Source organism: Notechis scutatus, chromosome 1 (genome assembly GCF_049901735.1).
Source record: "Notechis scutatus isolate UNSWTSFEM ecotype Mainland chromosome 1, rNotScu1.2, whole genome shotgun sequence".
Lineage (NCBI taxonomy): Eukaryota > Metazoa > Chordata > Lepidosauria > Squamata > Elapidae > Notechis > Notechis scutatus.
In genome coordinates, this window is record NC_142009.1 from 143,881,517 (window position 1) to 143,900,128 (window position 18,612).

The 18,612-nt window shown below is 37.3% G+C and overlaps 1 protein-coding gene across 13 annotated transcripts; it reads right to left on the reverse strand.

The window, feature by feature from the left end:
• Nucleotides 1–1,539: 1,539 nt before the first annotated feature.
• On the reverse strand, nucleotides 1,540–17,995 carry NEK3 (NIMA related kinase 3). 13 transcript variants are annotated; one of them, XM_026668604.2, is made up of 15 exons: nucleotides 17,573–17,995; nucleotides 16,881–16,922; nucleotides 16,228–16,422; nucleotides 14,871–14,964; nucleotides 14,618–14,715; nucleotides 13,407–13,490; nucleotides 12,209–12,276; nucleotides 11,992–12,078; nucleotides 10,569–10,623; nucleotides 9,620–9,820; nucleotides 6,841–6,943; nucleotides 5,613–5,717; nucleotides 3,614–3,748; nucleotides 2,875–2,995; nucleotides 1,540–2,293 (listed from the first exon to the last, which is right to left on the reverse strand). In XM_026668604.2, the coding sequence occupies exons 3-15, from the start codon at nucleotides 16,342–16,344 to the stop codon at nucleotides 2,185–2,187; spliced, it is 1,377 nt and encodes a 458-aa protein (XP_026524389.1). In that variant the 5' UTR covers nucleotides 16,345–16,422; nucleotides 16,881–16,922; nucleotides 17,573–17,995; the 3' UTR covers nucleotides 1,540–2,184. The 13 variants fall into 13 exon arrangements, with proteins under 13 accessions (XP_026524389.1, XP_087803718.1, XP_026524387.1 ...); XM_087947592.1 differs by having other exon boundaries at nucleotides 6,841–6,940; nucleotides 17,708–17,966; XM_026668602.2 differs by having other exon boundaries at nucleotides 17,708–17,965.
• Between the last annotated feature and the right edge of the window lie 617 nt (nucleotides 17,996–18,612).

Here is an 18,612-nt window from a genome sequence, read left to right on the forward strand (position 1 = left end):
TCTACTAAAAGTTTGACTGGTTTAATATGGATTTATTCCCAGATAATTGAAAGTCTTATTTCAGCTGGAAGAATTCTAGACAATGCTCTGCTTGCCAAGCACCTTCACATCTGGAAGTCACCAAAGCTGGGAGACACTTTAAAAATTTCATCAGAATATATTTCTTTTTCTCATTAGGTATCTTGGGGGGGAGCCTCTGGCAGAAAAACATTTTTCAAAAGCTGTAACATTTATTGGAGTTTTTACTAGTGTAGCATTTTCAATTAATATAAAATGAATATAATCCCTAAAGTATAACATTCTGTATGAAAAATTATGTATTTTTTGTTAAACACATACTTTGGTACTTGAAAGTATCCCCCCAAAAAGAGATTTTTAGCTTTGTATCCTTTTCACTGACATCTTTTTAGCAGATAACAACCAGTACACTTCAGTAAAAAATCTCAATAAACATGAACTTTCATATGCAAGATAACAGAGGTTTAGGTTTTGGGGTCACCATAAAATCATTTATATTGAATCTTTTATGCGTTGCATGCTTGAGCCTCACTGAGATTTTTTTCTATTAGGTAGTATCTTAACAAAAACAATCCCTCTCCATAACCATCACTAAAATATATTAAAACACATATAGCAGTTTACCAATTGTGTAAAGTAATGATTTGAAAGTATTGTTATAACATTTTCAGACTTACACCACAAGTTTTTATATCAAGGGACAATGTCTAAGCATGATCATCTATGGGAGGGGACAAATGATAACATATGTACAATTACATGATGCATTTTTTTATGTACATTAAACAAATTTAGCCACTTTCTATTGCCTAACAGTAGGAATATGTAATTTTGACATGGCTTATATAGATTGTTTCTAAAGTTAACATATCTATTCCAATTCTCTTCCATAATTCATACCCAGATTGATCAACTAGGCTGCCTAAGATGGAAAGAAATTTAACACATCTACTAAGATCCTGTTTAAGGAAAATACATTAAGAGTCTGAAAGTGTGGTTTTTACTAGATTAAATTTAACATATAAATTTGATGATCAGCACTAATTGTGGATATTTTAAGATAACTATAGTAAATTAAATAATGTATTATTAAATATATAAGTAAAACTACATGCTCATAAATAAAATTACATACTAATTGTATTTATTTAATAATACTTTGTTTATTTATTAACTGTAAGCTGTTTAATATAAGATGAGAAGCTATATAAATGTTTGAAATAAACAAATAGGCAGACTGTGGAGGGATAACTAGATTCCTTTGCAAAAATCCTGATAGGACACCACTGTAATGGCAGGGTTGTTTGCTTGGTGATTATGCTGCCAACATCTATCCTGTTGAGAACCAACTGTTTAAGTCCTCCTTAGGTTTCCTGTCTGGGACTGGGATAAATAGCACCAGCTCCCTAACTGCATTCAATGAATATAAATTATATAACTGAACCACAAGAAGCAGAAATAGATGAAAGTCACAGCTCCTGAAATCACACTGAGGAAAGACATATCATTTTGGAAATTAGGAAGATTTGAAATGAGCAAGTTTATTAACAATTGCAAAACACATAAATAAAAAGATGAGATATAATTAATGCTAATTTTTATCTAGATTTTGCCATATTCTGAAATCCAGTCTCAATCTTCCCTCCGGCACTCCCAAAGGCCCAGGAATATGAAAAGACAGAGAGGAACAACATCAGAGGTGGTATTCAGCAGGTTCTGACCAGTTCTGGAGAACCAGTAGTGGAAATTTTGATTAGTTTGGAGAACTGGCAAATACCACCTCTGACTGGAGATTTTACAGTATCCTTCCCCTGCCACGCCCATCAAGCCATGCCCACAGAACCATGGGCATGGCTTGGGAATTTTTGAATTGCACCACTGAACAACATGAAAGTCATATCTTGCTCTCTATATCTCAGACTGTGCTAATCCTAGTCGGTCCTCTAATACAGTGTATTTCTGATTTTGACGTATTTCCGATTTTGACAGAATATTTCTATATGGAATAAAAAATTCTGGGTAAAAATGTTTATTTTAGTATCTTTAAGAAGAATGTAATTGCTATACCTATCAAAAAATATCCCAAATTAAATTTTCTTCCTCAAAGAAATATGTGTGAAATCATTATGTATCAATTAGCTTGTTGCTGCTAGTTTCTGAAATGGTTCAGCAATATTTTTGCACTGATACTGGATTATGTATTGGTAGTTCTTTCTTCAGTTCCATCTTTTGCAATTCAGAAATCCAGTCTGGATCATCTTCTGCTTCAAAATCCCTATAAAAAAATATAAAGAACAATTAAGAGGAGAAAAGAGGGATTATCATTTAAAGAAATCCGTAACTACTGAATACGTATATTTTCTGATTAGAAACCCTCAGGACTCCCAGGGGGTATTTTTACCATTAAAATTATTCTATAAATTCTATAATTCTTCTGTACAATCTATTCTGTTGTCCATTACAGTCAAAAAGCATATATAATATGTGCTTGTAAAATAAAGGTTCTTTTCTCTGGGAAAAGCTTTGAATGTCTGAAAGAAATATTTATGTTCTGTGTTTAATTCTGCCCATCTGCTTATTTGAGAACTTATTTCAGAATTGGTTCCACGTTATAGTATACCTGCTCCTAAACTGAATTAGGAATGTCACATGGAGGGACAAGACTTCTGCTGATTGAAGCAGAATTGGAGGGCAAGGGGGAGACAGATAGAGTTGGGGGAATCTGATGAGAAAGTAGATAAATACAGCCGACAATTGAAAAATGGCATGAAGCTACAATTGGACTTTTTATGAGACATGTTTAAAAAATAGAAAAGAATTCAAATGATTAGTTTTTCACACTGTATTTCAACATACGTGTCCTCTTCATCTGATCTAGGTTCAAGTCTCTCTGCATCCTCCATAAAAGTTTCACCATCTGGTTCATCAGATGCATCGTTCTCTCCTGTGAGTGGTCCTCTCAGTAGGTCATCTGAAACTTTAATATTTAAAAATCAGTGCAAATATTCTATTCAGATATTTTAAAAATCAGTAAGGAAGTCAATAAAACTATGTCTTGCTCCTTATTTTTTCACATAGCACTTAAGTACAACCTGCCAATTCCAACTATCTCCTCATCCACCATCAGTTTGATTCTCCATTTTCATGAGGAGAAATCAATGAGCACATGAAAAGAAACAACCAAACAAGCACTTTATAGCTAAGGTAAAACCCTCCCCCCACCTGCTCTTTACATCTCCTATCCAGAGCATTTATAATCCCCATTGCCTGCAAATCTACTAAAACCACCAGCTAACTCTAGTTCACACTGAGACTTAGCACCAAACTTATCCTAGAAACCTCAGAAGGTAGTGACAGCAAGTAGACCAGTTCATTCGGGAACAGCAAGAACTGAAGGTGCCATCCAGAGAATTCAAAGCCAGAATCCATAGTAGCTATGCTGATTCACTGAAACTTTTAAAAACTTTAATTTCATTTTTGTCAGACCTTCCCAATCTCCAAACCATGAACATCACATGCTAAAAGCACATATCCATGATCACATTCTAAGAACAGTGAAGTGAACCTCTCGCTACGATGGGGGGAAAAGATTCACCTGCTTTGTGGATTGTGTATGTCTTAAAAGCTAAGCTAACATCAGCATTGTCAAGAATATTCATCAAAGTCTGTGAAGGTTCCTTATTCCACTGTTTACGTTTGACATTTTCATCATATTTTCTCACACAGCCACCTAATTAAAAGAAGAGAAATATAGTATTACTGGAGCAATTATCCTTTTTCCTATCTCAAACTACAGAACTTAAAATAAACACCTTAAACTATTGCCTTCCAAACACCTTCCAAAAAGAATGTTATAACACTACATACCATAAATAAACTTAAGACTACAAAAAATGAAACACTTTTTTTTAAACCAGTAATTCTCATTTTGGTGGTGGGCAAGCCAAACATTCAATTCAACATTCAATTTATTTAGCTACTGTATGTTTAATGAACCCATGCCAAGGTATATATTTGTAGCATTTTTATCTTTTGAAAGAAAGCACACTTTACACAATATTAAGAAAACTAAGACCATGGCATCCGGCCCTCTCAATTCCTGGCAAATAGATGTGGAAGAAATGGAGATAGTGACAGATTTTATTTTCCTGGGCTCCAAGATCACTGCAGATGGGGACTACAGCCAAGAAATTAAAAGACACTTGCTCCTGGGGAGGAAGCTATGGCAAATTTAGACAGCATACTAAAAACAGAGACATCACTCTGCCAACAAAAGAGCGTATAGCTAAGGCTACGGTTTTCCCAATTGCAATGTATGAGTGTGAAAGTTGGACTATAAGGAAGACTTATAGAATTGAGGCCTTTGAACTACGGTGCTGGAGAAGACTCCTGCGAGTCTCACAAAAGGTTTTTGAGCATAGAAAATCTGAGGATTGTATAGAAAAACAAAAAGTGATCAAAAACCCCCAAAATGAAATAAATCAACATATGATGCAGCTCTATGGCACAGATCTTGAAACTGCAATTATAAATGTACAACTACTATATGCAACTATATTTTCTTACTATTTGTTTCAATCACAAATGTTTGAAAAGCTCTAAATGGGCTCTCGGATAATGTACAGTATTCAAACAGACTCACCTTTTAATGGTTAGTGCTGAACCTCTAAGAGACTATTTATGGCCTGTGGTGAGATAGTCAATCTAAATAATCATTAAGGTCTTGTTTGTAACACATCAATCAGTGAAGCCCAGTTCAAGATTTTTACATACAGAGATGACCTGTGTCTGCCCTGCCTACTGTCCACAGTATATATCATCAAAAAGGGATAACAACCATCAATCTCAGTTTAGAATGAATCCAATCTTTCTGAATTCTTTGAGAATTAGCATCTTCTAATCTTGGTTTCTGTCCTCCCCAAAAGGTACCAAAAGTAGCAGAGAAGTTGGGAACAAACTACACTAAAGCAAGCAAATCACAAAGCCACCTAGATTTGGGAAGACAGCATCAATATAAAACTGACATGGTTTTCTGGAGTCAGTTTCTAATACCATTCCCACCATTCTGGTGTCTGGCATCATTCTCTCAGATCAGGGCAAAAACTGTTTCCAGATAAATTAGTAAAACATTCTGGACAACCTAAATGCAGAATTATCTAATTAATCAAACATAAAACTCTTTTTTCCTCTGGTTTCCCCTCACACCTTTCAAATTATATCCTTTTGTCCCAGCTTTTTTAATATTTTGTAGATTTAGGATTCTTCACCCACAGTTTGTGGAACCTATTTCTCTTTCCATATGTTCCACACTGACATAAAAAATATACAAGTCAAAAATGGTAATTCCAGTAGAGTTTGGCTGAAGATGTCTCCTATGGGACAAACCTACCGATTATTTCATCTGTATTCTCTCTCTGTGCTAAGAATATAGCCCTGACAGTTTCTCATTCAACATCCAACTAGTTCTTCTCATTCATTGTCTCTTACACAAATTGAGATTATTGGGGCAGGCGTGGGGGAAGAGTACCATCTTTAAAAATGTCTCTAATGGCAAATAATATAAAATATGCAAATAGACATGCATATTATCTTACCTGTGTCCTCCTTGGATGCAATACTGGAAGAAAGTAAAGAAGCATTTTCTAAAATTTTGATCACCGTACTGCATCTTCCTTTTTCCCATTTTTGTCTATGAGGTTCTGGAAAAAAAAATACAGTATTTGGGAAAACCTTTTAAATAAATGTTTTAGGAAAAATTGGTAGAATCCTCAAATATTCATTGACTCCAACAATCGGTATAGTATTTTGTATGGCTGAAATGTGGTTAAGCCCTTGAAAAAGAATGGTTTTGCAGAAAGATCAGTGATTTTTTTTTTCATAATAGCCCTTATTTCCTACCAACCTGCTTCTAAGGTAGAGGTAGTTCCAGTATCCTATTTGTGGACTCCCAGGATCTAGTATCTTGCCATTGACTGGAAACAAAATGGCCAAATTTTGTGGTCTAATTTTAGGCATAATAACGATAGCACTGTCTCCTTCTCCTATTTCCGCCTTTAAAATCTAAAGCACAAAAAGGAGCCAAAAATATCAGCCTGACTATTTGTGATGGTATCCAGGACATTCCTAACCCAACCCTAATATCATAGATGGCAACTCTAAAAGACCAGAGAAATGCCTGACAATAGAAGTTGTTCTTATCTGTACTATTTCAGACTTTCAAGAATGTATTGGAAAAGCACAGATATCTTCAGGAAGTAGAGAAGAAATTCCTGTTGAACAATCTTTGGCTCACACAATTCAGATTTCATCTTCTATAACCCTGCCCCCATAATAAAAAAAAGTTTCAAACATGAAAATCTAAGAAAGTAAAGACTATTGCAGGATCCAGTCTGGGTCTGTCACTGGGAACAACGTTTTAGTCTTCCGAGCTTTTGGACTCGTGTTGGAGCCCATCTTCAGGGAACTTCTCTCTAGCAGAAGTTGGAGAATCTGGGTCTGGTCCCAATGACCACCTCAAACTGGATCCTGCAATATCATCCTGTGACAGGTATATCCGCCTTTATTCGTAAGTAAAGACTATATTTAGAACCTTAAGGTAAAGGTGTTGAAAAAATCTCCACTATGGTATACACACTGATCTTCTTTATTGTTTGAAAGTGCAATCCTACCCAGTAGCAAGTCTCACTGAATTCTGATAAACGTTCCTAGGACTGCCTCGTCAGAAAAGCTTTAATTACACCGGTGGTGTAAGCCACACAACCTTATGAAAACTAATCTCAGACCATGGTCTCCAAACAGATCATTTCTGAATTCAACGTGTACCTTTTTCATCCACACTTGTTTTCTTCAATTCCATTTCACTGAAGTTCTTGGATATGACTTCTGTCTTTGAATTCTTGCTTCCTGCATACGTGCCATCCTCCTTCTTAAGATTAAGATATCAATATTAACTGAACAACCTAACTAAAGTTGGGAATCATACTATACTCAATATTATATGAGTAAGCATCCATTTACATAACAGGACTTTCCTGTGCTCTTATGTTCACTCCACATACGGTCACTATATTTGCCTCAGGATGATCCTTAAAACTCTCGAGCAGATGTAAAAGCTGCATATGAATAAGACAAAGGGGGGGAAATCTATACTCTCAGGAAAATCAGGAAAGAAAAATATGTTCTGTTGGAAAAAGTCATTTAAATACATCCCTTTTTTAGCGGGAGGGGGGATTAAAAACATTTATGAGTACCAACTCTTTAGTAATTAAACTGTATGCTGTCAAACACACAAAAAAGAGTCTTGATCTCAAATGCCAAGTGACATTTCACTGTAAAAAAGAATGATTTGGTTTAAGGAAATGAAGTGCTGGAATAGATTCCTGAAGTACTGTTGGAGAAAGACAAGGTCTGATTGAACATAAAAGTCCATACTCAGGATTATGCTGTGGTGATTAGAATGGTGAATAATTATCCACCAGCACAGTTTAAGATACTGTGATCTTGCTGGGGAGGGTTGGGTTACAGAAATAACAGCAGGGACACTGTGAAGAATGCTCTAATTATCAGGTATGCTCAGAGTTGAATTCTGAATGGGCTAGTCCAGGGGTCCCCAACCACCGGGCCCCGGACCGCTACCGGTCCGTGGATCATTTTCTACCGAGCCACCGGTTTGCTGGGCGCCGCCATCTTGTTTCGACAGAAAGTGCTTCCGGGTGAGCTTTTCCGGTTGGAAAGCGGCGTTTGGGTCCTGAAGGAATCCTTGCGCCTTAGTTTCATCGAAGGGGGGGGCGGCTTCGAACGAAGAGCCGTCCCGATGGCGGAGGAGATAAAAAAAGCACAAAAAAGGTACAAAGGAGGAGTTGAAGGTGGCGGGGAGAAGCGGGGGACAGCTGGCTGACCGGTCGCTTGGCTCGCCTTGCCTTGTTATGCGTGCTGATTCCGGTACTGGGCCGCGGATCATTTTGTGATGCCGGTACCGGGCCGTGGCACAAAAAAGGTTGGGGGCCACTGCCGCTTAGTCCATTTGAAGTGCCTCTTGTGAAATTATCTAGGATGAAACAGTGTGTGACTCTGATGTCACACATTATTTGACATCAAATAGTGATGTCGCAGGATCCTCTAAACCAGGGGTCTCCAACCTTGGCCACTTTAAGCCTGGAGGACTTTCAACTCCCAGAATTCCCCAGCCAGCAAAGCTTCTGGGAGTTAAAAGTTCGCCAGGCTTAAAGTGGCCAAGGTTGGAGACTCCTGCTCTAAACAACGAGGACCATTACCTGCTTGATAGACCTAGGCCCCTCCTGGGCTGCTAAGACTATTTGGGAGGTACCCGGTTGCCCAAGTGCACACAGTTGTATAAGCTTCTTTCAGAAAAAAGTGGGTTTTTTTTTTTTCAATTTTGTAAAAGCTAGTAGTGTTCTCCCTCCTCAAAAAGCCATCTTTAGCCTTGGTGATTTGGGATAATTATCAATCCTTTTAAGGACATTTGTTGACCAGTGGTTAGAAGGGAGCCAATTATCTGGGTCTATTTCAGCCAAGTTTTAGGGTGGATTCAGTATGGAGATGGCATTAGTCACATTGCTGATAGCATCTAATGACGCTGGAATGGTGGTATGTCCATCCTTGTGACTTCTCAGTGGCTTTCAATATCCTCAATCACAGTATCCTTCTGCATCAGCTGCATGGTTTGGGAATTATGGGTAGCACATTATAATGGGTTTTCTTTCTTGGTGGTCAATTCCAGTCAGTGTAAGCAAGGGGGAGAAGTCGCATAATGAGCACTCATCTGTGGGATGCCTCAAAGCTTGATGCACTCTCGCCTCCTATTAACTTCTACCAGAAAACCCTGGGGGATGTCATCTGTTAGTTTGGGGACTGCTATCATCAATATGTGGATGACACAAATTGTTTGCCTTGATCTTGAGCAGGCCAAGTGCTGCCGTCAATGACCTATAACTGAAATTTGTATGGGTCTGGATGTGGAGACACAGATATGCTCAATCTTGTGAAAACGAAATGACTGTGGATTTTTGCCCCCCACCCCACCCCACTCCCCAAAATCTGGAGACTTTTCATTTTTAGATTTGGGTTGAGTTGCACTTCCCCATTTAAGAGTGCTCCTCAATCTGGAGTTATCTCATAGTTCCTGCTCAAAAATCAGGTGGTAGTTGTGGCCAACGGGGCCTCAGCCCAACTACTACCAGTGCATCAGATATCCTTCTTTCGAGATTGGGAGGCTCTTCAAACAGTAACCCATACGCTAGTCATCTCACAGTTAGACTAATGTAATGCTCTCCATGTGGGACTGTCCTTGGAGACTTCATGGAAACTACAGCTGGTCCAGTATGCAGTGGGATGGGTAATTTGGGCATGCCTTGATATGTCCATGTGATACCTTTGGAGAAGAAACTTGGAGAAAGGAGATCCTACAAAGGCAGTGCTTCCTTAACTCACATTTATGGGAATGACTGTAGCCACAGTATCTGCCAAGGAAAAGCTGTAGCTTTCTAAAGAGCTGTCACTAGGTACAGCAAGTGAGCCCACGAGACATGAAACACTGTTCCTACTTCTGACCCAAATACAATATTCATTTATATGCTATTACCTCTGGTAGTGAAGATTGTCCAATACATTTTGCCAGACATTTTCTTGCAAGAATTGTACTAGCTGATGGACGGTATTTGGGATTCATCTTGAACATCTGCTTTATTAAATAGTGAAGTTCATAGCTATAGTGTGATGGAAGTGGATTGTAGTATCCTTTACATGTCTTAAGTATAAGATGTTTCCAACTCTTAGCCTGAAACTAAATTTAACAAATACGGGGAAAACATACAGCTTAATAAGTACTAACATTTTTAATTTATTAAAAAAAACTCTACAAAAATTAATTCATATCATCTTTGCACAATTCATGTGAATGATCTAAGAGTGCATGATACATTAGAAGTAAGAATTCTATGGTCGGGAATAAATGCAGTGCAACAGGAACCAGTGATTCCTAAGCTTGGGTAAACCATTTTTATCAACATCACCCAGAAGCCTTTCATAATCTTGAGTATGAGGAAAAAAGCCAAGAATTCTTAATTTTTAAATGAAATTAAAATTTAGTTTAACGAGACTCTTAATTTTTGGAGCACAGACCTATGCAGCACACGGGCTTTAAAAGCTGTTCCTGCAATTGGCACATATTTTCTGTTATTTGATTTCATTTTTCTCGAAAATAAAAAATAATCTAGGTATTTCAGATCAATGAGATTTCTGCCCAGAAACATACTAAATGTGGGATTTAGTCTCTGGGAAGTTGAGATTTGTTTTCATCTCTGATATGAAACCTGTCATTTATACTGTATTTTTTTTTATTTTCAATCTCAGTTATGTTTACTATGTGGCCTACAGGGCTAATTATTAGTGTCATTAGATCGAGCTACATTATGTTGTTCTATAACACATTCTAGTATGTATTTGTTACAAAATTAAGTGTTGCTCGCAGGGGGAAAGCACATAGGAACTGCATATTTTTCTGGAAATAAAACATAAAAAAGAATACTCACTGGATGTTTTAAGGTGCACAGCTCATATAAAACACAGCCCAGAGACCAAATATCACTAAAAAAAAAAAAAGCAAGATTAAATGTTAGCTTGAGAGTATAATTAGCATGACATTTGCTAAAAATAAGTTAGGAGGGATTTTTTTTTCCTTTTTTGTTGCTAAAGTGCTATGTGAGGAATTAAAAATAGCTATGTCAGATAGAATGTCAGGTACTACATAAACATGTATTGTAGTGTTGAGGCAGTTCTACCTAATTGTTGTATCACAACAAGAGTTTAACATAACATAATAAAGAATTGTAGGAAGCAGGGGTTGCTGAACTAAAATCTAAGGAGAACAAACTGGGAGAGTGAATCAGAAAACAGAAGGACATGTTAAATAGGCTCTTGAATCCTACCAAAATGTTACGTCTGTTTTTCTCCAATAGCAAATCAACTTGTTATATGTTGAAATTAAAATGCAACTAGACACGATGACAAGTGAGCTCAGTCCTGATCCGAACAGAACAAGGCTGAGCTATTCGAAGGACAGCATGGGGAAAGTGAAGAGAAAATCTTATCATGCCCAGTTTCTTACGAGGACGTAAGTTAATTAATGCTACTATTTTCAATATCAGAATTCTTCCTGAGTGAGACTGAGTTTATTTTTTTCAGAAGCAGCACCATTCCTACTAAGTTTATTTGTGGGGGGGATGTAAATATCATTTTAGTATCTTGCTGCCAACATTCCAGATAGTAACGTTTGAGTGTTGTACTGTATTATAGTTTTCTCCCGTGCTACTGATTCTTTTATTGGCAGCCTAGTCTCTTAAATGTAGGAAAGGAAGGTTGCTATTAATTAATCAATTCTTTTATTTAGAGGATCACTTGATTATTATCATTTGTTGGAATCAAATCAAACCTGTTGTTATTATCACCAATTAAAAGATTGATCAATAACATAACAAAAGTTAATAGATGGAGAGAAAAACTCAAAATACTAACTTGCTAAATGGTTTCTCCAAAGGGGAGTTCCTATTTATGGGCTGTAAACATGCACTTAGTCATTTAAACAACAGGATCTGTCTGTTCCACCCAAGAATGTTTTCTTGAGCAGTCAGATTCCACTTCACATGAGCAAGATACATATATAACCGTTTCTAAATTTCAGGGGGCACTAACTCTAACATGCTATAAGGATCTCCCCAGATTTGAGATTATTAAAAACTGCCTTAAGAAGTTACCTTTTGCATGGAATACACTCCCCTTACTTACATTATTTTAAAAATATTTTTAAAGAAGTGCATAAAATATTTAGTTTTGAATCATGTTTGTAAACTGAGTAATGTTCGCAAGTTGTGAGCACTGTATACAATTTTTCCATTAGTTCTCCAATATTACAGAGTTTTAAAATCAAGATTCTTATACGCTTCGATTAATTCTTACCTTTTATTGTTGTATGGCATATTCTCCCAAATTTCTGGAGGCACATAGTAAGGGGTTCCTACATATGAACAAACATATGCCATGGGGCTAGTCCAAAAACAAATATGTTAGTGATGAACAGATAAATAATCCAACAGCAACCAGCCATTAGGGTTGTTGTTGTTTTTTAAAAAAAACGTCAGAACAAATTTCTAGACACAATTTGACATATACTTGCCTTTTAAGAAGAACTGCAGATCCAAAGTCTCCCAGTTTTATTTTCCCATTTTGTGTAAGAAATACATTCTATATTATGAAAGAGAAATTAGACAGATTTCACTCCCTGTATTTCCATCTGTATTTATAGCATCAGCCCTATTTGATGGCCCTATTATTATACACTATGTTTAACTCCATGTTCTAGACGATTAAGGATCATTAATAAATATAATAAATATAATTATTATGATTCATCACACAGAATGAATCAATCAGATGTTTACCCTGCCTCTGACATTTTTATCCAACCACTGAGTCCCTTTCAAGGCCCTTGGATAGGCAGTGAATATTGTTTGATGGTGTTAAAGATATTGTTTGCAGAATATAAGCTGTTCCTAGTAAAGCTGCCTTTTGCAATTGACTGATTCATTTTGTCAATGCCAATGGCTCTGGATGTTTTAGGATTGAACCCAAGATGCCCTTGCTTTCTTCTTCCTCTTACTACTATTATATCCAAATATTAATCACAATGTCCCATCTCAGCCTACATGGAAATCTCCCTTGGTAAATCACATTAAAAGAATTGAGTTATTTCAGATGATGAGTCTGACACAAATGGACTCCAAATAATCTCTATACTTATCTCATTGGATAAAGCACATACCTCCATTTGACTGTGAGCTTGGGTGCAAACAAGAGAGACAGACCATTCTGGAAGCTGGGGCCATGGAATTTTGGAATTTTGAGACCATGTTCAGGGAGCATGCTCAATGAATATTTGCCTATTTAGAATATCTGCCAGAGTGGATATTACCAGTAATAACACACTCATTTATAGAAGGCAACCAGCTCTCTGCACTACTATACAGTTGGAATTTTATGGCATGGATCACCCTGATATTAAAGGCTTGCACCTTGGTATTCAACATGAAGACTACTGATTTATTTCAATTAACATAATATTTTATTTAAGTCAAGTCAATAAGGGAGTCCAGTGAGCATGAACAAAGTTACCTTGGAACATACTGGTGCCCTCTGTTATTGGTATGTGAGTGGTTTGATTAAAAAAAGGAATGCATATAAATATTTGTACATACCATTAACATAATACTAAACTGAAATTTATAGCAGAGGTGGTTTTATGGTTTTCAACATTCTAAACAGGAAATGCCTGGTGGTAGTTTTATAGTAAAACCTACTGAGGAGATTCCAATTACCTTTGATTTGATGTCTCTGTGCAATATATGTTTCTCATGAATATAATTTACACCCAAACACATCTGTGCAAACCATTTAAGTATCTGGAAAGAGACAAAACACAGCAAACGACAATGAACTGAACTGTAAAAGAAATAAAGAGCAATATTACTGACTAATATTAGTCAGTAGCCATACAATTTGATACAATATGTGAAATCAAGCAGGTACTTCAAAATATTTTACAGCTAGTCTGCATTAGTACTGTGAATACTACTCCTAATTCATTCCTTAGTTTATATGTGATCCTGATTAATCTCAAAGAAATTTTATATTGGATTACTATGAACTACTTGCAACATGTTCCACCCTAGAAATTATACTTTATTGCATCTAAAAATGTTTAATTAAACTCTTATTCAATTCTGAAATCAAAAGAATTGTATATGGATACCATCTATAACAGGGTCCCCAGTCCATGGACCGCTACCAGGCCACAGCATGCCAAAAACCAGTCCGCGCAACAAGTGAACCCCCATCCGTGGGATGCAGGCAGCACATGAAACCATGCCCCCACCCGTCTATGGAAAAACCTCTCTCCATGGAACTGGTCCCTGGTGCTAGTTGTGGACTACTGATCTATAGGATGTAAAGTACATTTCCAGATTCTAAAGGATCGAAACAATCCATTATCTTTTACAAATACAGCCATGCAAAATATGTACAAAAAACCCCCCAAAATAATAGTTTTGAAGTGATTTATTCTTTGAAATATTTACTTTTCAAAGTGAAAAGTTATAAATTCTGCCTGATCTGCCAAGTTGATACAAAAGATTGCATAATAGTGCATAAAGAAACTCTATATTAGTGTCATTGTAGAAAGAGAACTGTATTTATCTGCAGAAGCTAAAATTCAGGAGTTTGGAGCACTTTTCCAGATCAGCAAATTCGACCCATGGCTCTCAAAAGTGGACGTGATTTAATAATACTGGTTAATTGGAAAAGATGATATAACACTCCTGATTTGGGATGATTACTGGCACAATCATTATAAGGTTATCCGGTTTACTTTTTACTTTATGTTCTTTGTATTTAGCTCCATTTTAAAAACATTTTTGGTCTACTGTTATGACTATAACAATAAATCAAGAGGTGTTAAACACATACCCCAACATTCATCAGAGTTTCCCATTTCAATTATTTAAAAATTTAAATATATTTGGATTCTTACTATATCTTCAGGAAACAATTTCCCCTTCTGAAATTTAATCTTTTGTAGGAGATCTCCGCCATCACAATATTCCATCACTATATGCAAATGTCCATCAGCTAATTTTTAAATAATTTTAAAATTCATTAGTATTACATCAAGTGAAATGTAACAAACAGTAAACATCAAGAAGATAAAAAGACATTTGCAATTCAGCAAATTGAATAATGCAATTGTAACATGTAACATTAATTATTAAAATGCACATATTTACCTTCAAAAGAGTCTGCATACATCACAATATTTGGATGATTCATTTTAGCCAATATTATAGATTCATTCCAGGACTTTTCTATATTGAAGACAGACTAAAAATATATTACTTATATTACTTTTACTTGTAAGTAAAAACAGATAACTCATTGTTTTATATTTTCCTTATTATATTTTTTGCTTTTGCTCATCAAAGTGGTTTAATATTTATGAATATAGTAAAATAATATTTTTAAACAAATTTAGGAGCATCCTTCAAAAGAAATTTACAGCAGCAAGAAGAGAGAAAAAATCAAAAAGAACCAACCATTCCATTTAGCAAAGGGAATCAGTATATAAAATTAAACAAACATTTGATAAAAAGCAAATGAAAATGTTATTTAACAAGACATTGCCACCAGAAGAGAGAAAGTTAAAGAGAGCAGAGCAATTTCTTGAGGCAACAAGGTCCTTGTTCAGGGCACCACTAATGCAAAAGTTGTCTTATGCTTTTATCATCAACCAAATCTCTGAAGGCAATGGTAGTTGTTAAATGGGGATCAGCTAATTATGAATCTGCCATCTGAGATGAACTCACCGGACATAAATTATAACTATAATCCCTAGGTATCCTGGACTTGGTTAGGCACAATCTTATACCAGAAATTGTTAGACTAGCTTGCTTCCATGATCCCTGAAGGAAGCATTCTTGAAGCAAAGATACCTGGATGGAAATTATTCTTGTTGGACAAACAATATACTATTAGTGAATAGGTGGTTCCATAGATATCTTGATCCTGAACCATAAAGAGTTTTAAGGGTAACAACCAGCACCTGAAAGCCAATTGACAAGTATGATAATGCTCCAACTCAGGGGTCCCCAACCACCGGTCCATGGACCGGTACCGTCCGTGGAACAAATCCTACCGGGTCGCTGGTTTGCGGCGCCGCCATCTTGCTTTGATGAAAAAGTGCTTCCGGTGAGCTTTTCCGGTAGAAAGCTCACCGGAAGCACTTTTTCATCAAAACAAGATGGCGGCGCCCAGCTGATGCCGGTACCGGGCCGCGGCATAAAAAAGGTTGGGGACCACTGCTCTAACTAGTAGGATTACTAGTAGGAGCCTCAGTGGCGCAGTGGTTAGAGTGCAGTACTGCAAGCGACTGCAATTTGGCAGATCGAATCCCACCAGGCTCAAAGTTGACTCAGCCTTCCATCCTTCCGAGGTGGGTAAAATGAGGAGCCAGATTGTTGGGGGCAATAGGCTGACTCTGTAAACCACTTAGAGAGGACTGTGAAGCACTATAAAGCGGTATAATGGTCTAAATGCTATTGCTCTTATATGGATAAAAGAGAAGAATTTAGGGAAGGAAATATTTACCCTGGGAAGTCTTATCTCTTTCATTGCATATTTCTGTCTTGTGCTTTTATGCTGGACTAAGAGGACTCTACCAAATGATCCTTCCCCAAGTTCCATTAGTACATTGTAATTCTCCATGATAATCAAAATGCTTCAGTTTTTGCAGGTGTCTTCAGAAAGCTCAGCTGGTTCAATGTTTCCTTTCACCAAAATTTCCTAGTAACAAATATCAAAATAATAAAAGACATGGTTTATGTTATACTCCATTTCTCTCCAACTTCAAAACTAAAAACTTTGCAAATTACTAAAGTATTTATATACTTATATGTATAACTAGTAATTATCCAATTTAGCTATTTTTCCAGTCTGCTAACTGTAGACCTCTGGATAATTAAAATAATGCAGGTCTCCTTATATAACCCTACATTATTTGGTTTCCCTTGAATTAGAAATGAGTGGTGGCTCATAATTGGTAGTGATTTGTTCAAAAATATATTAATGAAATAGAACAGGAATTAACTCCTATACCACCAACCAGAATAATATCTAGATATCAGATTTCCAAAGGATGCATAAACAGCTATTACAAACTACAATGACATCAAAATCATGTTATTATAATGTAAAAAATACATTATTTTTATCAATCATGTTCCAATATCTGATGCAAGTACTTGATGACATCACGTCACCATTTTCCTGCTTTATACTCTCATCTATGTAAGGAAATTTCAATATTAGTCAACTTCAGTGAATGATCCCAATTAATCCCCTTCTTAGGCAACATTCAATCCACTTCTATAAGGATGTCTCTGTTTCTTTATCCAACTGATAGAATAAGGAGAAAATTTGGGGGCATTATGCTTGTGTTCAGTCATAATGATTAAACTGTGAAACCCATATCAATCATGTCCTTGAGTTATGGCCACAACTGGAACTAGCAAGATGGTTGTTAAGCGAGTTGTGCCCAATTTTATGACTTTTTGCCATGGTTGTTAAGCGAACCGCATGATCATTAAGCAAATCCAACTTCCCACATTGACAAAAGTTCACTGGAAAGGTCCTAAATGATGATCACATGACCCCAGGACAATGCAACTGTCATAAATACATGCTTGGTGGCCAAGCACCCAAGTTGTGATCTACCACAAAGGCAGTAGTTACCCTACATCAAGAAAATAAAGACACAGGGCTGAACAACATAGGGCATTTTTTCAGACACACACACATACACACAGAGTATTTCGGAAGTGGGTGAAACACAAACCAGAGGCGCAGTAGGTTTTTATATTTCCTTCGTTTAGGGCAAGAAATGTACAGATTATCATTAATAGCGTATTTCACTTTGAATAAAAGATATACGGACCCTGGATGGCTTCGCTGGCTTGGGAGGCAAAGGACAGGAATTTTTCCAACGCCCTTTCAGGCACGGGAGGGCGGAGGCTGAACGTCCGGAAGAAACCTCATACCCATTCCCTACATCTAGGCCAGTAATCCTCACCCTACATCCAGCAAATCCCGCTCCGGGAAGCCAGTTCCGTTGAGGAAAAAGCTTTTCTTTCTCCCCTCTTTTGACTGAGGGAGCCGTAAAGTAGGGATCCTCTTCTTACTATTATACTTTAGATGCGGGCAATCGGGTCGCAATGGCCCTCTTACGACGCCCGCCGCTCCCCGGCGGTCTAACCGAGACGCTGCAAATTCGGAGCGAGCGATTCTTGCACCGCTCGGCCCAGCCAGGTCAGCGCCATAGACATAGAGGGTGGAGACAATGGAGGGCCCCGACGGGCGTGGTTTCGACACAAAGCTTCTTTTTTTTTTTGCACGGGGTGGTAGATGATCGCCGACAGAAGGTAGATTTCTACTTTCCTCCGAGTACGTTTTCTTCCAGAGATCCCTTTAGAAGTGACTTTGATAACGGACACCTTGGTAAGCTCATGAACTGTTGCTGGCCACGGCACGGGGTTGTGTGTTAATGGAGCCCTTTCCAAACATAGGGAGATCAAGCGCTGGGAATAAAAGGAGGGGTTCTGGATTTGAACTCCCCCCAATACACACATCCAACTCTTGCTATGCTGCTTCCTCGGGCTGGTGGTAGGAGTGTTCCCGAGTCTGTGCCAAGAGTATATGTGCCATAAAGTCACCCAAGGCACGAAGGTCAGCTGAAGGCAGAGGGTCACTGTAGTGACAATGGCAAAGCAGTGGTTTCTACCCAAAAAGTATGGACAATATGAAATGACTGATGAAGTGAGACTGGATGATGGGCCTCACAGGTCAGATCGTGCCCAACGTGCAATTGAAGAAGAGCTGAGTATCTTGTGGAGGATTATGGCAATGGGATTAATGGCATGATTAAAACCCTGAGGATGTCTGCTTGTTAATGTTGCCATACAGTGAAAGACCATCCAA